The 18,834-nt window shown below is 48.5% G+C and overlaps 3 protein-coding genes across 3 annotated transcripts in view; all 3 read right to left on the bottom strand.

Moving 5' to 3' along the window:
* Positions 1 to 18,522, bottom strand: part of LOC100626318 (cationic amino acid transporter 3-like) — a 48,589-nt gene extending 30,067 nt beyond the window's left edge. The window contains exon 1 of the mRNA XM_005664804.3: positions 18,421 to 18,522. The gene's annotated coding sequence lies outside the window, so the exon portion shown is untranslated. The remainder of the gene's footprint in view (positions 1 to 18,420) is intronic.
* On the bottom strand, positions 3,459 to 5,421 carry LOC110261040 (cationic amino acid transporter 3-like). Its single transcript, XM_021094917.1, has 5 exons — positions 5,284 to 5,421; positions 4,687 to 5,046; positions 4,324 to 4,490; positions 3,985 to 4,093; positions 3,459 to 3,816 (listed from the first exon to the last, which is right to left on the bottom strand). The coding sequence occupies exons 2-5, from the start codon at positions 4,712 to 4,714 to the stop codon at positions 3,695 to 3,697; spliced, it is 426 nt and encodes a 141-aa protein (XP_020950576.1). The 5' UTR covers positions 4,715 to 5,046; positions 5,284 to 5,421; the 3' UTR covers positions 3,459 to 3,694.
* Positions 5,618 to 18,510, bottom strand: LOC100620152 (cationic amino acid transporter 3-like). The gene is given in 16 exon segments (XM_021094918.1): positions 5,618 to 5,811; positions 6,257 to 6,369; positions 6,579 to 6,756; positions 8,314 to 8,480; positions 8,678 to 8,877; positions 9,057 to 9,159; positions 9,253 to 9,392; positions 9,566 to 9,735; positions 10,014 to 10,066; positions 10,232 to 10,344; positions 10,544 to 10,663; positions 10,665 to 10,712; positions 12,249 to 12,417; positions 12,980 to 13,376; positions 16,925 to 17,182; positions 18,421 to 18,510. Coding segments are annotated over 15 exon segments (2,073 nt in total). The 5' UTR covers positions 16,979 to 17,182; positions 18,421 to 18,510; the 3' UTR covers positions 5,618 to 5,763.

Below are 18,834 nucleotides of genomic sequence, written 5' to 3'. Positions count from 1 at the left end.
CTCTCCCCCTTCCTCCTGGGCACTGTCTGCCTCCTCTTTAAACCCTGGGTCCCCACCCCCTTCTCCTTGGTCTTGGGTAGCATATAAACTCCAAGTGTCTGACTGTCTTTGAGCCACAGAGTTTTTATGGGCCTCCTCTAGATACCAAACGACATTCGTCAATCTGTTAGGAAAATGTAATTATTCGACCAGGCAAAGAAATGTTTTCTGTCCCTTCAGAAACTAGAGCTGCTTGAGAGAGGATTAAGACGGCAGAAGAGAAGGACTGGAGCTCAACTTCTCTCCTAAAAAGAACAAAAGTCACACCTAAAGGCTGACCAATCTCCACCCAAATGGACTGGAAACCTTAAAAAAGACATCCTACTCCAGAAGAAAAAGAGGTAGGAGAGGTGATTACATGATATAAACAACCCCATACCTCCCAGGTGGGAAGCTCCACAGACTGGAAACTAACTGGTTCACAGAGACTCACCTACAGGAGTGAGAGTTCGGAGCCCCACATCAAACCCTCACGTGTGGGGATCTGGCACTGGGAGAAAGAGCCCTGGAGCATCTGGCATTGAAGGCCAGTGGGGCTTGTGACAGGAGCACCACAGGACTGGGGGAAATGGAGACCCCATTCTTAAAAGGCACACACAGACTTTCACGTGCACTGGGTCCCAGGGCAGAGCAAGGTCTCCATAGGCATCTGGGTCAATGCTGACTGCAGTTCTTGGAGGACATCCTGGGAAAACAGGGGTGAATGTGGCTTGTTGTGAGGAAGGCATTGGAAGCAAAGCTCTCGGAATATTCAGCAGCAGTGCCTTTCTCTGGAGGTGGCCATTTTAGGAAAATCTGGCCCCACCCATCAGTGCTGAGAAGCCCCAGGGCAAACAACAATCCAGGTGGGGTCACAGCCCCATCCCTCACTAAACAGGCCACCTCAAGACCCCTCAGGCACACAGTTGCCTCTAGCCCCATCCAGAGACTAAGCCCCACCCACCAGAGGGATTAGAATCAGCTCCACCTACCAGTGGGCAGGCATCAGTACTTCCCATCAGGAAGCCTACAGCAAGCCCCTGTACCAACTTCAGCCACAAGGAGGGCAGACACCAGAAGTAAGAGAGGCTACAACTCTAGTATCTGTCAAAAGGTCACCACACCAAAAACCTATCAAAATGAAAAGACAGAGAACTATAGCTCAGATGAGGGAGAAAGAAAAAAACCCAGAAAATCAGCTAAGTGACCAGGAGATTCTCAGCCTCCAGGAAAAAGACTTTAGATTGTTGATGCTGAAGATGAGGCAAAACATTGGAAATAAACTGGAGGCAAAGGTGGATAACTTACAGGAAACACTGACCAAAGAGATACAAGCTATAAAACTTAAACAAGAAGAGATGCAAAATACAATAACGGAAATAAAAAGTTCACTAGAGGCAGCTAACAGCAGAATACAGGAGGCAGAAGAACGAATAAGCGAGGCGGAGGACAGATTAGTGGAAATCATGGATGCAGAACAGAAAAGAGAAAAAAGATTGAAAACAAATGAAGAGAGTCTCAGAGAACTCTGGGACAACGAGAAACACACCAACATCCGTATTACAGGGGTGCCAGAAGGAAAAGAGAGAGAGAAGGGGACAGAAAAAATATTCCAAGAGATAACAGCCAAAAACTTCCCTAACACGGGAAAGGAACTACTCACTCAAATCCAGGAAGCACAACAAGTACCACATAAAATAAACCCAAGGAGGATACACCCCAAGGCACATATTAATCAAACTGACCAAGATTAAAGACAAAGAGAAAATCTTGAAAGCAGCTAGGGAAAAGAAACAAGTAACATACAAGGGAACCCCAATAAGGTTATCCGCAGATTTTTCAGCAGAAACTCTGCAGGCCAGAAGGGCGTGGCATGATATACTTAACGCGGTGAAAGGAAAACACCTCCAACCAAGAATACTCTACCCAGCAAGGCTCTCCTTCAGATTTGAAGGAGAAATCAAAACCTTCACAGATAAGCAAATGTTGAGAGAATTCAGCAACACTACACCAGCTTTACAACAAATACTAAAGGAACTTCTCTAGGCAGAAGAGAAAAGACAGCAACAGGAAACAAAAATGCCACAAATGACAAGGCTCACCAGGAAAGGTATAGATACAGTAAAGATACAAAATCATCCATGCACAATTATACCACCAAAATCATAAATCATGAGAAGAGGTGGTACAAATGCAGGACACTGGAGATGAACTTGCAATTAAGAGAACAACAACTTAAAATGTAGGAGAAAATGTCCCAATAAAATGTAGAAAGGAGAGACCCCAGCCATGATGACTAAGCAAAGTCTAGCCAACTGCCCCAACCAGTCCTCCCCCATGCATCTGCTTCTGTAAATTTGTTTCCACATCTACTACCTTGCCTGACGTCACTCCAGTCCAACTAGCCAAGCTTGGACCCGGAAGACATAGCCCATAAAAGCCTTGTGAAACCCTTCTTCCGGGCTCAGACTCTGGAGAGCGATCTCCTCTGAGCCCGCCGGCGTAATAAACCTGAGTTCTCCAACTCTCCGAGTGCTCACTTGGTTTCTCACCGGGTAAAAGAGCTGATCCACTACAGCCACAGAGCTGCCTGAGCTGGTATGCTACAGCCACGGGGCTGTCGCCAGAGCTGATACGCTGCAGCACAGGGCTGCTGGGTATCTGCTGTAACAAAAACAATCTCACATACATATAGACTCTTCTATCAAAACTTCAGAATAACTGCAAACCAAAAATCTACAAGTGATACACAAACAAGGACTCTCTGGGGAAGAAACACAGCTCATAGTCAATAAGTGCATAATCCACCATGAAGGGGGTCATTTGACATCATTCTTGGAATGATGAAGTCTTCTTAGATCTGATTCTGATTTCCTCTCCATCAAAGAATTGATGATAATTATAATCAAATAATGCCACTGTACAATTAACTAATACAGTTCTACAATTGTATTATTAATAACCATTTCTCTCCATGGTACAATGTAAGGTCTATAATGAATGCCTTGTTTATCACATCACCTAGAATGGCGTAATGCCTATATTGAAGAATCAATAAGATGTAACAAATTGTGAGGACATATTTATATAGTTACATTATTTTTTAACCAATTTATGCATTTTATATTTTACTTATTTTCAGAGGGTGTATTATTTTTGTTATTCTTACAAGTTAAGTTATTCTTTTTATTATGCTATATAAAATATTTAATGGTATATAAGGCTTTCTTTATAAATTTTAGTTGCATAATATACACAATTTTAATATAATGCTAATTTTTAAAGAAAAATTGAAATGTAATAGATAAAACTAAGTAGTAAAGATAAAAGCTATAAAAAATGGGATAAAGTACAGAATAAATTTCCTATTTGTCTCAGCATATTTTCCATTCCACTTCTCCAGTGGAGGAGTCACTTAATCTGCTTCTTAAGATCCATGATATAATAATCTGTGTGAATGTAATTGTGTTTAAATGTATGTATTTTATTCTGTAAAAAATAAAAATAAAATTTCAGAAAAAAATTATACAATATTAAAGTGATTCAGTCCTCTGTCAATGAAAACAGGGCTCTAAATGCAACCCACTCATACCCCACAGAGGATCACAGTGTCCCTTGAACCACAAGACACCTCCCGTGTTTGAAGGGAAACACACACAGCATCTACTTCCTACGGTTAAGAGGATTCAGCACCAGGGGTGTGTTCATCCAGAGTCTGGAAATTGGAGGCTGGTGGCTGTGGATCCCTCTTCTCCTCCAAGCTGTGTCGGATCCCATATTCAAAGAAGATAGCAAGTCCTAGCAGGGAAATGAGACCATGAGAAGGAAAGTAGGCCCTCTCCCCACTTACAAATGCCCCAAAGAACCCCTATTACGGCATCTGACACAGTTTGTGGGGAGAGGTAATTAGGAAGGGAGTTGGGTTCAGTCACTCTAGAGGCTTCTTCATCCCAGAAAGCCACTCACCAAGGGCATTCCAGATGCCACACTGGGCCCAGGTCGCAGAGGACATCTGCATCATCAGGTAGACATTCACAAAGATGCTCAGCACTGGGAGGACGGGCAGAGCAGGGACCTGGAGGCAAAGTCAGTGACTCCCTGAACATAACACCCACATCTCTGAGAGGGAGACCCCAGTCCTCCTCAGGCTGTGCATGCAGGGCCCACTGAGACTGGGTGGGACCAGGGAAGGTCCATTGCTTTGAGCAAGGCCCCCCTTCCCTGGTCCAGCAAAGGAGGCTTCACCTCAAAGCATGCCGACTTCAGCCCCTCAGCCTGGACAGCTGGGCACATAAGGTCACCTACCCTGAAGGGAAGAGGAGAGGGGTTCTGGGGCTGCCTCCAAATGATGGCAGTGATCCCCGCAATGAGCAGCAGCAGCAGCACAGCCCCTGCTGTGAACCCGGGGTCTCCAGAGAACACGCGGCTGGGCCACTGGGCCAGAAACAGGCCCAGGATGGTCAGCAGGAGAACTGCACGGGTCAAGGGGGAGGACAGCAGGCTCAACTCCAGAGGCCAAATGGGCCAAGACCTCGGGTCACCCCTCCCCACACTGCCCACCCCAGGAAGGGCCATCACATCTGCAAGACCCCTCAGCTGCCAGCACACCCACTCCCTGCCCATCCTGCCAATCTCAGAAGGTGACCAAAGAGAAGTCCCTGTGCTCACCCAGCAGGAAGGCGCATCCATAGACCATCTGGCCAGATTTCAGAGTGGGGGTGGGGCTGACAGGCTCCCACAGACTCTTTAGAGGGTTTGAGGTTCCTGCTTCAGGTACAGATCCCAAAGGACTTTCTTCAGCTGTATGCTTCAGTTGAATTTCCTCCTCTACTTTCTCCTTCTTGCTGAAGTTCTGGTCTGGCTGGTACTTGCATTAGCGGCACAAGGCAGTACTAACGGCAGCCCCTACTCATCCAACATCAGACAGTCTCATTCATCTCTCTCCTGACTTAAACCCAGCAGGATTTTTTGAAAGGTTTATCTCCCCCTGAGTCCAAGACCCCAAGTCAAGGTGTGGTGGAGTCTCACCTGAGGATAAGGACCGAAAGAGCCACGAGGGAATAAGCAAGCAGGGTCCCGATTAACGTGAGGTGCACAAGATCCCTAAGCTTGAAGAGTAAAGCCATAACCCCTGGAATGAGGGCACACACAAGGTGGGAGAGGGAATTCATAAAAAAAAAAAAAAAAAAAAAAAAAAGTCGAAATAGCTAAGTTGAGGAAATTTGTCAAAGAGGAAGTGGACTTTTTTTTTTTTTTTTTATTCACCTGCAAGTATTCCAGAAGCCAATATGGCCATGATCAGGGTGCCTGTGCGCCTTCGGGCAAGTCCCCAGAAAATGAGCCCTTCTTCTGCCATTTCATCAATTACCGACAGCATGGGGAACATGTCACCCAAGAGGCTGGAGCAGAAAATGGAAAAGCGTGTGAGGATGTGGCGAATCAGGACAGACTGGGGCTTCTTCTCCCTAATAAGCCACATGGGGTGAGGTGTCTTCCCCTCTTGCGTCTCAGTCCCAAGGGCTGGGACACCTGAGCATGTGACAGTAGCTGGGCAGCAAGCTGTGACACTGACCTGGATGTCAGAGCACAGAGGGTGCCAACAGCCACGACATATCCAGCAGGGGCCCAGCCGACCTGGAGAAAAGCCTGCGGCAGGGGGTTCTCAGGCTGAATCTGGTAGTAGGGAACCATGAGGGTGAGCACCGCCGACACCAAAGCACATCAGAAAGCAGAGGCAGATCGTGATCATGATGCTCCAGGGGATGGAACGCTGGGGATTTTGAGCCTCTGCCACTGCAGGACAAGTGGACATACCGGGTTGGGAAAGCACGCAAGAGTGAAACGCAAACTGCCCTTCCCTCTTCCCCACCAAGAGCAGGCTAACCTGGAGTTCCCATTGCAGCTCAGTGGCTAACGAACCCGACTAGCATCCATGAGGACGCAGATTCAATCTCTGGCCTGGCTCAGTAGGTTAAGGATCTGGCGTTGCCGTGAGCTGCGGTGTGGGTCGCAGATGTAGCTTGGATCCCACATTGCTGTGGCTGTGGTGTAGGCTGGTGGCTACAGCTCTGATTGGACCCCTAGCCTGGGAACCTCCATATGCTGCAGGTGCAGCCCTAAAAAGACAAAAAAAAAAAAAAAAAAAAAAAGAGCAGACTAACCATCTACCCACGCCTATGCCCGAGGGCAGCCCAGTCTCTGCCCTGACCCCTGATGGGACCCACAGGGACCACATTACCTTTAGTGACAATATCATCAAAACCAACAAACACGTAGTAACATGTAGCTGCTCCTTGGAGAATCCCTTCAAAGCCAAAAGGCACAAACCCTCCAGAACCCAGAAGGCCGAGGCTGTGGTGAGAGAAGGGAGGAGGAGGAACATGGGGCAGGTTCAGACAGCCCTACTGTTCAGCCATCTCCTCTGCTGATACCCCGAGTCCTGGGCTCCAGGACCCCATCATCTGGATCCATCAGCCCAAAGCTCTTTAGACCCCACTATATTCCCAGCTCTTCCCCATGACACTCACAAGCAATCCTATGGCCAAGGGGACCCTCCTAACCTAGAGGTGTCACTGGATCCAGATGCAGCCAGTTTGTAGTCCTGTTCTGTGAGCTGCCAGTTGTGCAGGTCTCCCTTAATGATGCCAGAGAGGATGATGAAGCTGAGCACCAAGAGATTGATGGCTGAGAACACCTTGTTACCCAGGGCTGACTCATGAGCTCCCAGAGCCAGCATTCCTGTGGGAAAGATGGACTATGAAATATCTAACATAACCAATATACAGCACAAATGAACATTTCCACAGAAAAGAAAATCATAGACTTGGAGACTAGATGTGTGGCTGCCCGGGGGGAGAGGGGGAGTGGGAAGGATAGGGAGCTTGGGGTTCATGGAGGCAAATGATTGCTCTTGGAATGGATTTACAGTGAGATCCTGCTGCGTAGCACTGAGAACTATGTCTAGATACTTACATTGCAGCACAACAATGGGAGAAAAAAGTATGTATACGTGCATGGGTAACTTGGTCCCCATGCTGTACAGCAGTAAAAAATTAAATTAAATTAAATTAAAAAGTGGTAAAATTTTTAAAAAATAAAAATAAAATAAAATAAAATAACCAATGCAGGCATTCCTTTTGTGACTCAGGGGATTAAGAACCTGACATAGTCTCTGTGAGGATCTGGGTTCGATCCCTGGCCTCACGCAGTTGGTTAAGGACTCGGCTGGCCATGAGCTGTGATGTAGGTCACAGAATTGGGTCGGATCTGGTGTTGCTGTGGCTCTGGTGTAGGCCAGCAGCTACAGTCCAAATGGACCCCTAGCTTGGGAACCTCCATATGCCGCAGGTACAGCCCTAAAAAAAGACAAAAAAAAAAAAAAAAAAAAAAAAAGGTAATTTTATGCTATGTTGAATTTCCTCTCAAAAAAAAAACCCTTTGGTTTCAGTACAGATGAAGTAATTATTTGCTCTAAATAAATGATCCTGGGAGTTATCATCATGGCTCAGTGGTTAATGGACCTGACTAGTATCCATCAGGATGCGGGTTCCATCCCTGGCCCCACTCAGTGCGTTAAGGATCCGGAGTTGCCATGAGCTGTGGTATATGTTGCAGACATGGCTCGAAACCCACATTGCTGTGGCTATGGCATAGGCTGGAAGCTGCAGCTCTGATTCAACCATTAGCCTGGGAAGATTCATATACTGTGGGTGCAGCCCTAGAGATACAAAAAAAAAAAAAAAAAGATCCTTAGCTGGTGTGATTTTGCCCCCCAGGGGACATTAGACAATGACTGAAGATGTTCTGATTGTTACAATTTGGGATGTAGGCATCACTGGTATCTAGTGAGTAAAGTCCAGGGATGTTACCCATCTGACAGTGATTAAATTAAGAAAAATCTACAATGCACAGGACGGCACCTCACGCTAAAAAATGTCCAGGCTAGGAATTCCCATCGTGGCTCAGTGGTTAACGAATCCGACTAGGAACCACAAGGTTGCAGGTTCAATCCCTGACCTTTCTCCGTGGGTTAATGATCCGGCATTGCTGTGAGCTGTGGTGTAGGTCCCAGACGCGGCTCAGATCCCGAGTTGCTGTGGCTGTGGTGTAGGCTGGTGGCTACAGCTCCAATTGGACCCCTAGCCTGGGAACCTCTATATGCACTGGGTGGGACCAGGGAAGGTCCATGGGTTTGAGCAAGTCCCCCCTTCCCTGGTCCAGCAAAGGAGGCTTCACCTCAAAGCATGCCGACTTCAGCCACTCAGCCTGGACAGCTGGGCACATAAGGTCACCTACCCTGAAGGGAAGAGGAGAAGGGTTCTGGGGCTGCCTCCAAATGATGGCAGTGATCCCCGCAATGAGCAGCAGCAGCAGCACAGCCCCTGCTGTGAACCCGGGGTCTCCAGAGAACACGCGGCTGGGCCACTGGGCCAGAAGCAGGCCCAGGATGGTCAGCAGGAGAACTGCACGGGTCAAGGGGGAGGATAGCAGGCTCAACTCCAGAGGCCAAATGGGCCAAGACCTCGGGTCACCCTTCCCCCATACTGCCCACCCCAGGAAGGGCCATCACATTTGCAAGACCCCTCGGCTGCCAGCATACCCACTCCCTGCCCATCCTGCCAATCTCAGAAGGTGACCAAAGAGAAGTCCCCGTGCTCACCCAGCAGGAAGGCACATCCGTAGACCATCTGGCCAGATTTCAGAGTGGGGATGGGGCTGACGGGGTCACACAGACTCTTTAGAGGGTTTGAGGTTCCTGCTTCAGGTACAGATCCCAAAGGACTTTCTTCAGCTGTATGCTTCAGCTGAATTTCCTCCTCTGCTTTCACCTTCTGGCTGAAACTCTGGTCTGGTTGGTACCTGAAGCAGAGGATTTAAGGCAATGTTAATAGCAGCCTGTACGCATCCAACATCGGTCGGCCTAACCCACGTCTTTCCTTCCAGAAGCCTAGCAGGACACTTAGAAGATAGATATTCATTAACTCCCCTTCAATTCCCATGAGCCCAAGACCCCCAGTCAACGTGTAGTGGAGTCTCACCTGAGGACCAGGACAGAAAAAGTCACGAGGAAGTAAACAAACAGGGCCCCAACTGACAGGAGTTCCACAACACGAAAGATCTCGAAAAGCAATGCTGTTATCCCTACACCGAGGGTTGGGGGAGGGAGTGAGAAGCCACGGGATATATCCAAGCTAAAGAAATTGATCCAGGAAGGGCTGGGTTGTGTTTATGGACCTGAAAGAGTTGCAGAAACCAGGACGGCCACGAGGGGTGTGCCTCTTCGGGCATAGATTTGGCCAAGTCCCCGGAAAAGGAGCCCATCCTCTGCCATTGCACCAATCAACCGAGACATGGCCAACATGACAACCAGGAGGCTGGAAAAGACAATAATGGGGACACGTGTGAGGATGTAGAGAAGCAGGACAGACCTGCTTTCTGCTCCCTGCTCCCACCTGGGGTGAGGTGTCTTTCGCTCTCATCCCTCAGTCCCAAGAGAGAGGATGCCTGAGCATCTGACGGTACATGGAGAGAAAGCTTTGACACTGACCTGTATAAAAGAGCACACAGGATGACAACAGCCACGAAGTATCCGGCAGGAGCCCACCCAACATGGTGGAAAGCCTGCGGCAAGGGGCTGTAAGGATGAATCTGGTAGAAGGGCACCATGAGGGTGAGAGCTGCTGAGACACCAGAATAGGTCAAAAAGCAGCTGGAGGAGTTCCCGTCGTGGCACAGTGGTTAACGAATCTGACTAGGAACCATGAGGTTGCGGGTTCGGACCCTGCCCTTGCACAGTGGGTTGACCATCCGGCATTGCCCTGAGCTGTGGTGTAGGTTGCAGACGCGGCTCAGATCCCGTGTTGCTGTGGCTCTGGCGTAGGCCAGTGGCTATAGCTCCGATTGGACCCCTAGCCTGGGAACATCCATATGCTGTGGGAGCGGCCCAAAGAAATAGCAAAAAGACAAAAAAAAAAAAAAAAAAAGCAGCTGGATATGAAGATTACTAGGCTCCAAGGGATGAAACGCTGAGGATTGGGGGTTTCTTTCCCTGCAGGATGGTGGGAGCATCAGGTCAGGAAGACACACAGCTGTGAAATCATTCAATATTCTTCCACCTCCCACCTCCAAAAGCAGCCTCATCAACTGCTAACCCCATTGCTCAAGGGCACCCAAACTGAGCAAAGCCGGAAAGGACACATGAAGACCATGTTACCTGTAGTGATAATGGCATTGAGACCAAAGAATGAGTAGAAAGGCATTGCTGCTCCTCGGAGAATCCCTTCAAAGCCAAAGGGCACAAACCCTCCAGAACCCAGAGGGCCCAGGCTGTGGTGAGAGAAGGATGAGGAAGAGCATGGGGGAGGTTGCTCAGACATCTCTACTGGACTCCTCCGTTAATACCCCAAGACCTGGGCTCCAGGACCCCATCTTCTGGATCCATCAGCCCAGGTCTCTCCGTTCCCACCGTATTCCCAGATCTGCAGCCCCCTCTAAGCAGGACTTGGGGCAAGAGGACCCTCCTAACCTATAGCTGTCAGAGGATCCAGATGTGGCCAGTTTGTAGTCCTGTTCTGTGAGCTGCCAGTTGTGCAGGTCTCCCTTAATGAAGCCAGAGAGGATCATGAAGCTGAGCAACAAAACATGAGCCTGCGGACACTTTGCTAACCAGGGCTGAGTCACGAACTCCCAAAGCACTAGCCCTGTGGAAAGATGGAAAGTGTAAAACCTCCAAAATAATTAAATCCGCAGAGACAGAAAGTGGACTGGCGGTGGTCAAGGGCTTAGGGCTGGGGACCTGAGGTGGGGTGGGGATGGACAGTGATGCTCAGTGGGTACAGGGCTGCTTTTGGGGGAGATGAAAATGTTTGGAAGTAGAGGGAGATGTTGGTTGTGAATGTCCTAAGTGCCACTGAATTGTACACCCTAAGATGGTTCATTTTTTCTTTTTTTTTTTTTTTTTTTTTTTTTTTTTCCTTTTTGCCATTTCTAGGGCCACACCTGGGGCATATGGAGGTTCCCAGGCTAGGGGTTGAATCAGAGCTATAGCCACCGGCCTAAACTACAGCAACGTGGGATCCAAGCCACATCTGCAACCTACACCACAGCTCACGGCAACGCCGGATCCTTTACCCACTGAGCAAGGCCAGGTATCGAACCTCATGGCTCCTAGTCAGATTCTTTAACTACTGAGCCATGACATGATTCCCTAAGATGGTTCATTTCGTATTGTGGCAATCATCTCTCAATATATACATCTATTGGAAAATCATGCTGTATATTTCAAACTTACAGACTGTTGTATGTAAATGATATTTCAATAAAGCTGAAAAAAGAGTAATTAGTTCTTCCTCTGAGAAACTCGTTTCCTTTATTTTTTTAATTTTTTTTTCTTTTTGCCTTTTCTTGAGTTGCTCCTGCGGCATATGGTGGTTCCAGGCTAGGGGTCTAATCAGAGCTGCAGCCACCGGCCTACGCCACAGCCACAGCAACTTGGGATCCGAGCTGCGACTGCGAACTACACCACAGCTCATGGCAACGCCAGATCCTTAACCCACTGAGCAAGGCCAGGGATCAAACCCACAACCTCATGGTTCCTAATCGGATTCGTTAACCACTGCGCCACGACGGGAACTCCCGAATCTCCTTTCCTTTAAAAGAATATCCTTGTTCTCAATACAGAGGAGGAAACTTCTCATTTTCTAAGTGGTTCGGAGCTGGGCTGATTTTGTTCCCGGATGGAGGTGTGGCCATATCTGGAGACGTTCTGACTATCATGTGTCATATGGGGGAGCAAAGGCCAGGGATGCTAGTCAACATCCAACAGTGATTTTACAGGTGTTCTCATTGTGGATCAGCAGGTTAAGTACCCAGCTTTGCCTCTGGAGGATGCGGGTTGGATCCCTGGCCTCACTCACTGGGTTCAGGATCCAGTGCTGCCATGAGCTATGGTGTAGGTCACAGATGTGCCTTGGATTCAAATCCTAGCCTCAGGAACTCCCATCTGCCACCACTACACATGTATTAAAAAAAAGAAAAAAATAATTCGGGGAGCACAGGACAGCCCCCACCCGTGGGCAAACGTCAGTACTGCAAAGGTGGAAAACAATGGGCTCAGCTTTGCCTTCCTGACCCTTTCTCTCCAGTCCTAATCCCCCCAACATTCGGGGACCCAAGCCCTTCCCACCCCAGCGCCCCCATTCACAGTCCATGCTCCCCAGCTTAGCTCTGACTCCTTCTTACCAGCCATCAGCAGCACCAGGGCCAGCGCAACAAAGTCTGGGTATGGGGCCAGGAACGAGGGCATATGCTCAGAGAACATTCCCTCTAACACCTGCGAGATGTGGTTCCCGATCAGGCTGTCAAAGGTGTAGCTCCAGGCCCTGGTCAAGTAGGCGGTGGCTGCAGTGGCAGAAGGAAGATTCATGAAAGGACAGTAACTGAACCCCTACGAACTCCCTGGAGTGGGTTTTTTGGGGGAAAGAAACAGACAACATACCCCGTCTCAAACTTTCTCTTCATGGGCTGGGGGGGCAGGGCCAGGTGACTAAATCAGCTATGTGATATGTAAGGAGGAGATGGAGGTTATGCAAGAAAAGAACACAGGGAAGTAGGACCAGCACGGCTGGGAGATGAGGGCTGAAATCTCCCTCAACTGGTACAGGGAAATCCAGGAAGACAACAGCTGAGCAAAGCCTTTCAAATGCTGAGGGATGGGCCTGTGGGACGTGCCTCCCTCTCACCCACTCCCTACACTTCCCCCTCCTTCTAGGTTTTGGGTCCAGTCATTTTAGGACAACAGGATAGAGCCGAGGAGAATGCAGGTGGAGGGGATTCTGCCACGACGACCTGACTCCCTCTACAAGGTCAATGACAAAGGGCTGATGAACGAGGGAAGACCCCAGATCTCTCTCCCAGGTCCCTGGTCTTAAGCCCACAGCATGCCCCGCTCCCATCATCTCACCAAGGATGAAATGCAATATGAGGGTCCAGCCAGTGATGAAGGCATGCAGTTGTCCCATTGTCACATAGCTGTAGAGATACACAGAACCTGAGCGTGGTACCCGGGCCACAAACTCAGTGAAGTAGAATCCAGACAACATGGAAAAGAAGCCAGCCACCAAGAGGGAGACGACGATTCCAGGTCCAGCTACATACACGGCCACTGAACCAGCCAGGATGTACACACCAACACTCAGGGTTCTGTTCACACCAAAGACCAGGAGGCTGAAGATGTTTGGATGAGGTGTGGGAATCTCAGACTCGTCCCTGGGCTCCAGTGGCCGCATTCAGACCTGTTTCTCACAAAACTGGCGAACATACTGACCCAGCATCCCACACAGAGTTGAAGAGGCTCGACCCTGCAGAGACAACAACACCCAAAGTCACCAAGAATGTCCATCCACACTTGACCCTGGGAGTCTGACTCCACAAAGCAACGGGGTTATGGGAAAAGCGGGTAAAGGGGTACACGGGGCATGTCCTCCAGCTCTGAGCTTTGGTTTCCTCAAATCTAAGGAAGACTTTCCACATGGTTCAAAGTTACTGGAAGGGCTGCTTGCAGCGAAGGGAGGGGAGAGAATTATGTCTCCCCCAAAATGCACCACTTCACATGTGCACTGTTTTCAGCTAAAGGCAATGAAGACTCAGCAGACTCAGGAACAGTTCTTGCCTCTCCCTTAACTGATCAATAACTTAGACAGACCGCTTTCTGTGTCACTGCTTGCAGAGTGACATGGAGTTGGGACTGCGAGTTCAGGCAGAATGACATGGGACAGACTCTAGCCCAGCTCAGTCAAGGCATCAAACCACACTGGTCTGTCTCCCAACTGCCTTCAGGAAACGGACCCACCTTCCTTCTCAATCAGAAGTGACAGGATTCTGTCTCCTAATCTTTGGGGCACACAATGTCTCCCCACTACCCAGCTCTGAGGGCCAGGCTGACCCAGAGAACACAGTCATCTTCAGGAAGCTCCTGCCCATGGATCCTCCAAAGTTCAAGCTCAGCCCATTGGTTAAGAGCAAGCATTTGATGGAGTTCCCGTCGTGGCGCAGTGGTTAACGAATCCGAATAGGAACCATGAGGTTGCGGGTTCAGTCCCTGCCCTTGCTCAGTGGGTTAACGATCCGGCGTTGCCGTGAGCTGTGGTGTAGGTTGCAGACGCGGCTCGGATTCAGCGTTGCTGTGGCTCTGGCGTAGGCCGGTTGCTACAGCTCCAATTAGACCCCTAGCCTGGGAACCTATACATGCCGCGGAAGCGGCCCAAAGAAATAGCAAAAAGACAAAAAAAAAAAAAAAAAAAAAAAAAGAGCAAGCATTTGAAGAGCCAGCTAACTCTGACTAAAATCTAAGCTCAGAATTTCTATGCTCAGTGGAAACCAAACTGACTAGCATCAATGAAGACACAGGTTCAACCCCTGGCCTCGCCCACTGTGTTAAGGAACTGCCGTTTCCATGAGCTGTGTTTAGGTGGCAGATGCAGCTCGGATCTGGCGTTGCTGTGGCTGTGGCATAGGCCAGAGGCTGTAGCTCCAATTCGACCCCTAACCTGAGAAATTCCGTACATCTTGGGTGCGACCCTAAAAAGACTAAAAAAAAAAAAAAAATTTTTTTTACAAAGAATCTTGGCTCCACCAACACCTCTGTGTGCTCGGAGAAGACATTTCATTCTCTGGGTGTCTGTGTTCTTCTGGTTCAGATACTATGGAGGAGCCCTTGGGCACTGTGAGTAGGAAAGAAAAATGGAGAAGGGAGGAGATACAATGCATAAAATATGGTCATTCCTCAAATATTGAAAATGGATTTACCCTATGGTCCAGCAATTCAACTTCTGGGTATAGATTCAAAGGAACTCAAAACAGGGTCTCAAAGAGATAACCATACACCCATGGTTATACCAATACTATTCACAGTAGCTCAGACATGGAAGCATGTCCTACGTCCATCCACAAAGGAATGGATAGACACAATGGGTTCCATACAGACAGTGGAATATGATTCAGCCTGAGAAGACAGCAATGGCTGACCCCTGCTACAACACAGAGGACCCTTGAGGACATTGTGCTGAGTGACATGAGCCAGTCACACAAAGACAGACAGTGTATGATTCCACTTCTTTCAAATGCCCAGAGAATCAAATTCATAGACAGAAAAGTCAATTGGTGGTTTGCCAGGAGCTGAGGTGAGGGGGGAACGGGAGATATTGTTAATTGGGCACAGGAAGAGAAGAGTTCTGAGACTGGTCGAAGGACAATGGAAATGTACTCAATGATACAGAACTGTACATGTACAATGGTGGAGACGGCTAATTTTATGCTATACGTATTTTACCACCACATTTTATTTTTATTTTATTTTCAATTTTTGGTTTTTTAGGGATGCACCCGCAGCATATGGAGGTTCCCAGGTTAGAGGTGGAATTGTAGCTGTGGCTGCTGGCCTATGCCACAGCCACAGCAACTCAGGGTCCAAGGCACTTCTGAAACCTACACCACAGCTCATAGCAACACTGGATCCTTAACCCACTGAGCGAGGCCAGAGATCGAATCTGTGTCCTCAGGGATGCTACTCTAGATTCCTTTCCACTGAGCCACAATAGCAACTCCTACCACCATATGTTCAATTAATACCACTAATGTGTCCTCTGAGCCAGCATCACAGTGTCAGCAAGCCTAGTGTTGATTCATATGCATCACCATCAGCCCTCCTCCACAGATACCAAAAGCCACAGGTGTCCAAGTCAGTTCCCTCGGTTACAATGTTCCAGGAATCCGCAGAGGTGGAAACCCAGACCTCCAACTGTACACAGGAAGCTGAAGTCAGTGGTTCTCATGTCATAAACCCTGTATAAGGGTCATCTTTACCGCTGTTTGAGCCCAGGTCCAAAAAAATGAGTCTTAGAATCCAGGCACTGAGCCAAGCCCCACCTCTTCTTTCACAAACACAGCAGCTCCCAGCCCCTTCCGCTTTCAAGTGTACAATGGGTCTTCCCACCCTCAGGCTGAGCCAGGCTGACCCAGATGCACCCTGGGATGGCAGAGTCTCTTTAGGAGCAGATAAACCCTGCACCCAGACTCGTCCAGGAGAGGGAATACCCAAGACTTACTGGACCCATGGAGCAGAACCTGGAACAGGGATCAATCAGGGAAGCTGAGGTTAAGCTATGTGGGGCTGGAGCTGCCACCTCTCCAATGAGGGAAGTGGAGGGTCCCTGAGCATCAAGGATAAGGCTTAACCCCTGGGTTGTTGGGTGGGGGTGGGGCTGGGGCTGGATGGGTGGGAGCATCTGGAGTGTTGCTGTCAGCCCTTGACATGTCTGCAGTTGCCCTCAGGAGGGCATGGTTCTGAGACAATTTTTCCAGTTGTAAAATATGAAGATTTCATCCACTTTAGGTGTCCGGTACAGCCATATTAAAGTATGTTCAGGGAGTTCCTGTCGTGGCGCAGTGGTTAATGAATCCGAATAGGAACCATGAGGTTGCGGGTTCGATCCCTGGCCTTGCTCAGTGCGTTAAGGATCCGGCATTGCCGTGAGCTGTGGTGTAGTGGCAGATGCGGCTCGGATCCCGCCTTGCTGTGGCCCTGGCAAAGGCTGGCAGCTTCAGTTACGATTAGACCCCTAGCCTGGGAGCCTCCATATGCCGCAGGAGCGGCCCAAAAAGACAAAAAAGACAAAAAAAAATAAAAATGAAAAAATAAACTGTGTTCACATTTTGTGCCACCAAACCCCAGATGGTTTTGCCTCTTGCACAATTGAAACTGTACCCACTCACCAACAAACCCCATCTCCTCTCCTGGTTCCTCACAATCTCCCTACCACTTTTTGTCTCTAGGCATCTGACCACTCCAGGTGCCTCTTACAATACTTAAGTGGAGTCATTCCAAGTTCTCCTTTGCAGGAAAGCTCACTTTACTTAGCAGGACGTCTGTAAGGTAGACACACGGTGCGGCATGTGTTAGCATTCCCTTCCTTCTTAATGCTGAACAACACGCTGCTGTGTGTACACACGACCTCCGACAGCCCTTCGTTGGTCCGTGGGCATTTGGGGGTGCTGCGTGTTCTAGCTCTCGTGAGCAACACTGCCAGGAACAAGGCTGTACAGAGAATTCTTCTGGAGGGTGCCTTCGATTCTTCTGGGTGAGTCCTCAGAAGGAGAATTCCTGGACCTGATGGGTCGAAGAGTATCATGCGTTTGCAGTGGAGACAACGTTCACCACTCGAGGGGTGGAGACGTCATTTTGGCTCATACGTGCTTCTGCCTGAACTTTGTGGGAACTCATCCTGTCAACCCCTCCTGGCAGATCTGCTTTAACCATTGAGGTAAAGAATGCCTTTTTTTTAAAATAATGATTTTCATTTTTTCTATTATACTTGGTTACAGTGCTCTGTCAGTTTTCCAAATAGCAGAGACCCAGTCACACACACACACACACACACACACACACACACACATATGTCTGTGTATGTATTCATTCTTTTTCTCACATTATCCTCCATCATGCTCCGTCACAAGTCACCAGATGGAGTGCCCAGGGCTACACAGCAGCATCTCATTGCTTATCCATTCCAAATGCAAGAGTAACCCCACATGCCCAGGCCATCCCACTCCCTCCCCCTCCCCCTAAGAATGTCTTTTTCATAGATAAGGATGAATCCCTCCCTCCTTATGGTTCCAGGTTAACCCTCTCTCACAGATAAGGAGTTCCCAGTGTGGCTCAGTGGGTTAAGAACCAGACATTGTATCTGTGAGGATGATGGTTTCAGCCTGAACTGTGGGTTCAGTGGGTTAGGATCCAGCATTGCCAAAATCTACAGCTTAGGTCACAGGTCTGGCTCGGATCTGGCCTTGCTGGGTCTGTAGGGTAGGCTGGAAGGTGCAGCTCCCATTCAGCCCCTAGCCGGGAAGCTTCCATGTGCACCAGGGGAGGTCCTAAGAAGAAAACCACAAATCCACAAAGATAAGGAGTGGTAACATTCCCTTCTCCGGCTGTGCTGCTGTACACATACGAAACCTGTCTCTTTCAAACCCTGAAGGAGTATATCCTGCCCAGTTTGAGGTATATCCTTAGTTGGAGGAGGTATGAGAATGTGCTGAAAACCATGCCTCAGTGGAGCAGGTCCTCAGAGCCACTGGAAGGATGTCTCCCCTGCTATAGTCCTCAGTTTGGCTCAAATATAAAAATATATGTATGTATATAAATATATACACATCCCCATATGTGTGTATACATACACACATATATTGTATACATAGAATACGTATATATCTGTGGGTATATATTTAACTGAATTTTTGCTGTACACCTGAAAAATTGTAAATCAATTATATGATAAAAATGAAATTAAAAATTAAAATAAAAGTTTGAAAAGACATACATTTAAAAGATAAAAAAATATATCTCACCTCAATGAGAAATAAATCTAGGGAGTCCCCCGGTTGCCTAGTGGTTAAGGGTCCAGCATTGTCACAGCTATGACTTAGGTCTGATCCCTGACCCAGGAACTTCTGCATGTCACAGGTGTAGTCAAAAAAAAAAAATCTAAATGAAGTCTTTTTGACTAGAACATACAAAGACAAATGCACATGTCATAGGATAGAGGTTGATGAATTTTCCCAAATGAATGTACTCACATTAGGACAAGCAGGGAAGGAGTTCCCATCATGGCAAAACGGAAACGAATCCAACCAGGAACCACGAGGTTGCGGGTTCCATTCCTGGCCTTGCTCAGTGGGTTAAGGATCCAGCATGACCTTCAGCTGTGGTGCAGTCGCAGATGCGGCTCGGATCTAGCATTGCTGTGGCTATGGTGTAGGCTG

The sequence above is a fragment of the Sus scrofa genome, chromosome 6 (assembly GCF_000003025.6).
Source record: "Sus scrofa isolate TJ Tabasco breed Duroc chromosome 6, Sscrofa11.1, whole genome shotgun sequence".
In the NCBI taxonomy this organism is placed as follows: Eukaryota; Metazoa; Chordata; class Mammalia; order Artiodactyla; family Suidae; genus Sus; species Sus scrofa.
The sequence above is the reverse complement of the archived record's forward strand: the minus strand, read 5'-3'. Positions and strand labels throughout refer to the sequence as shown.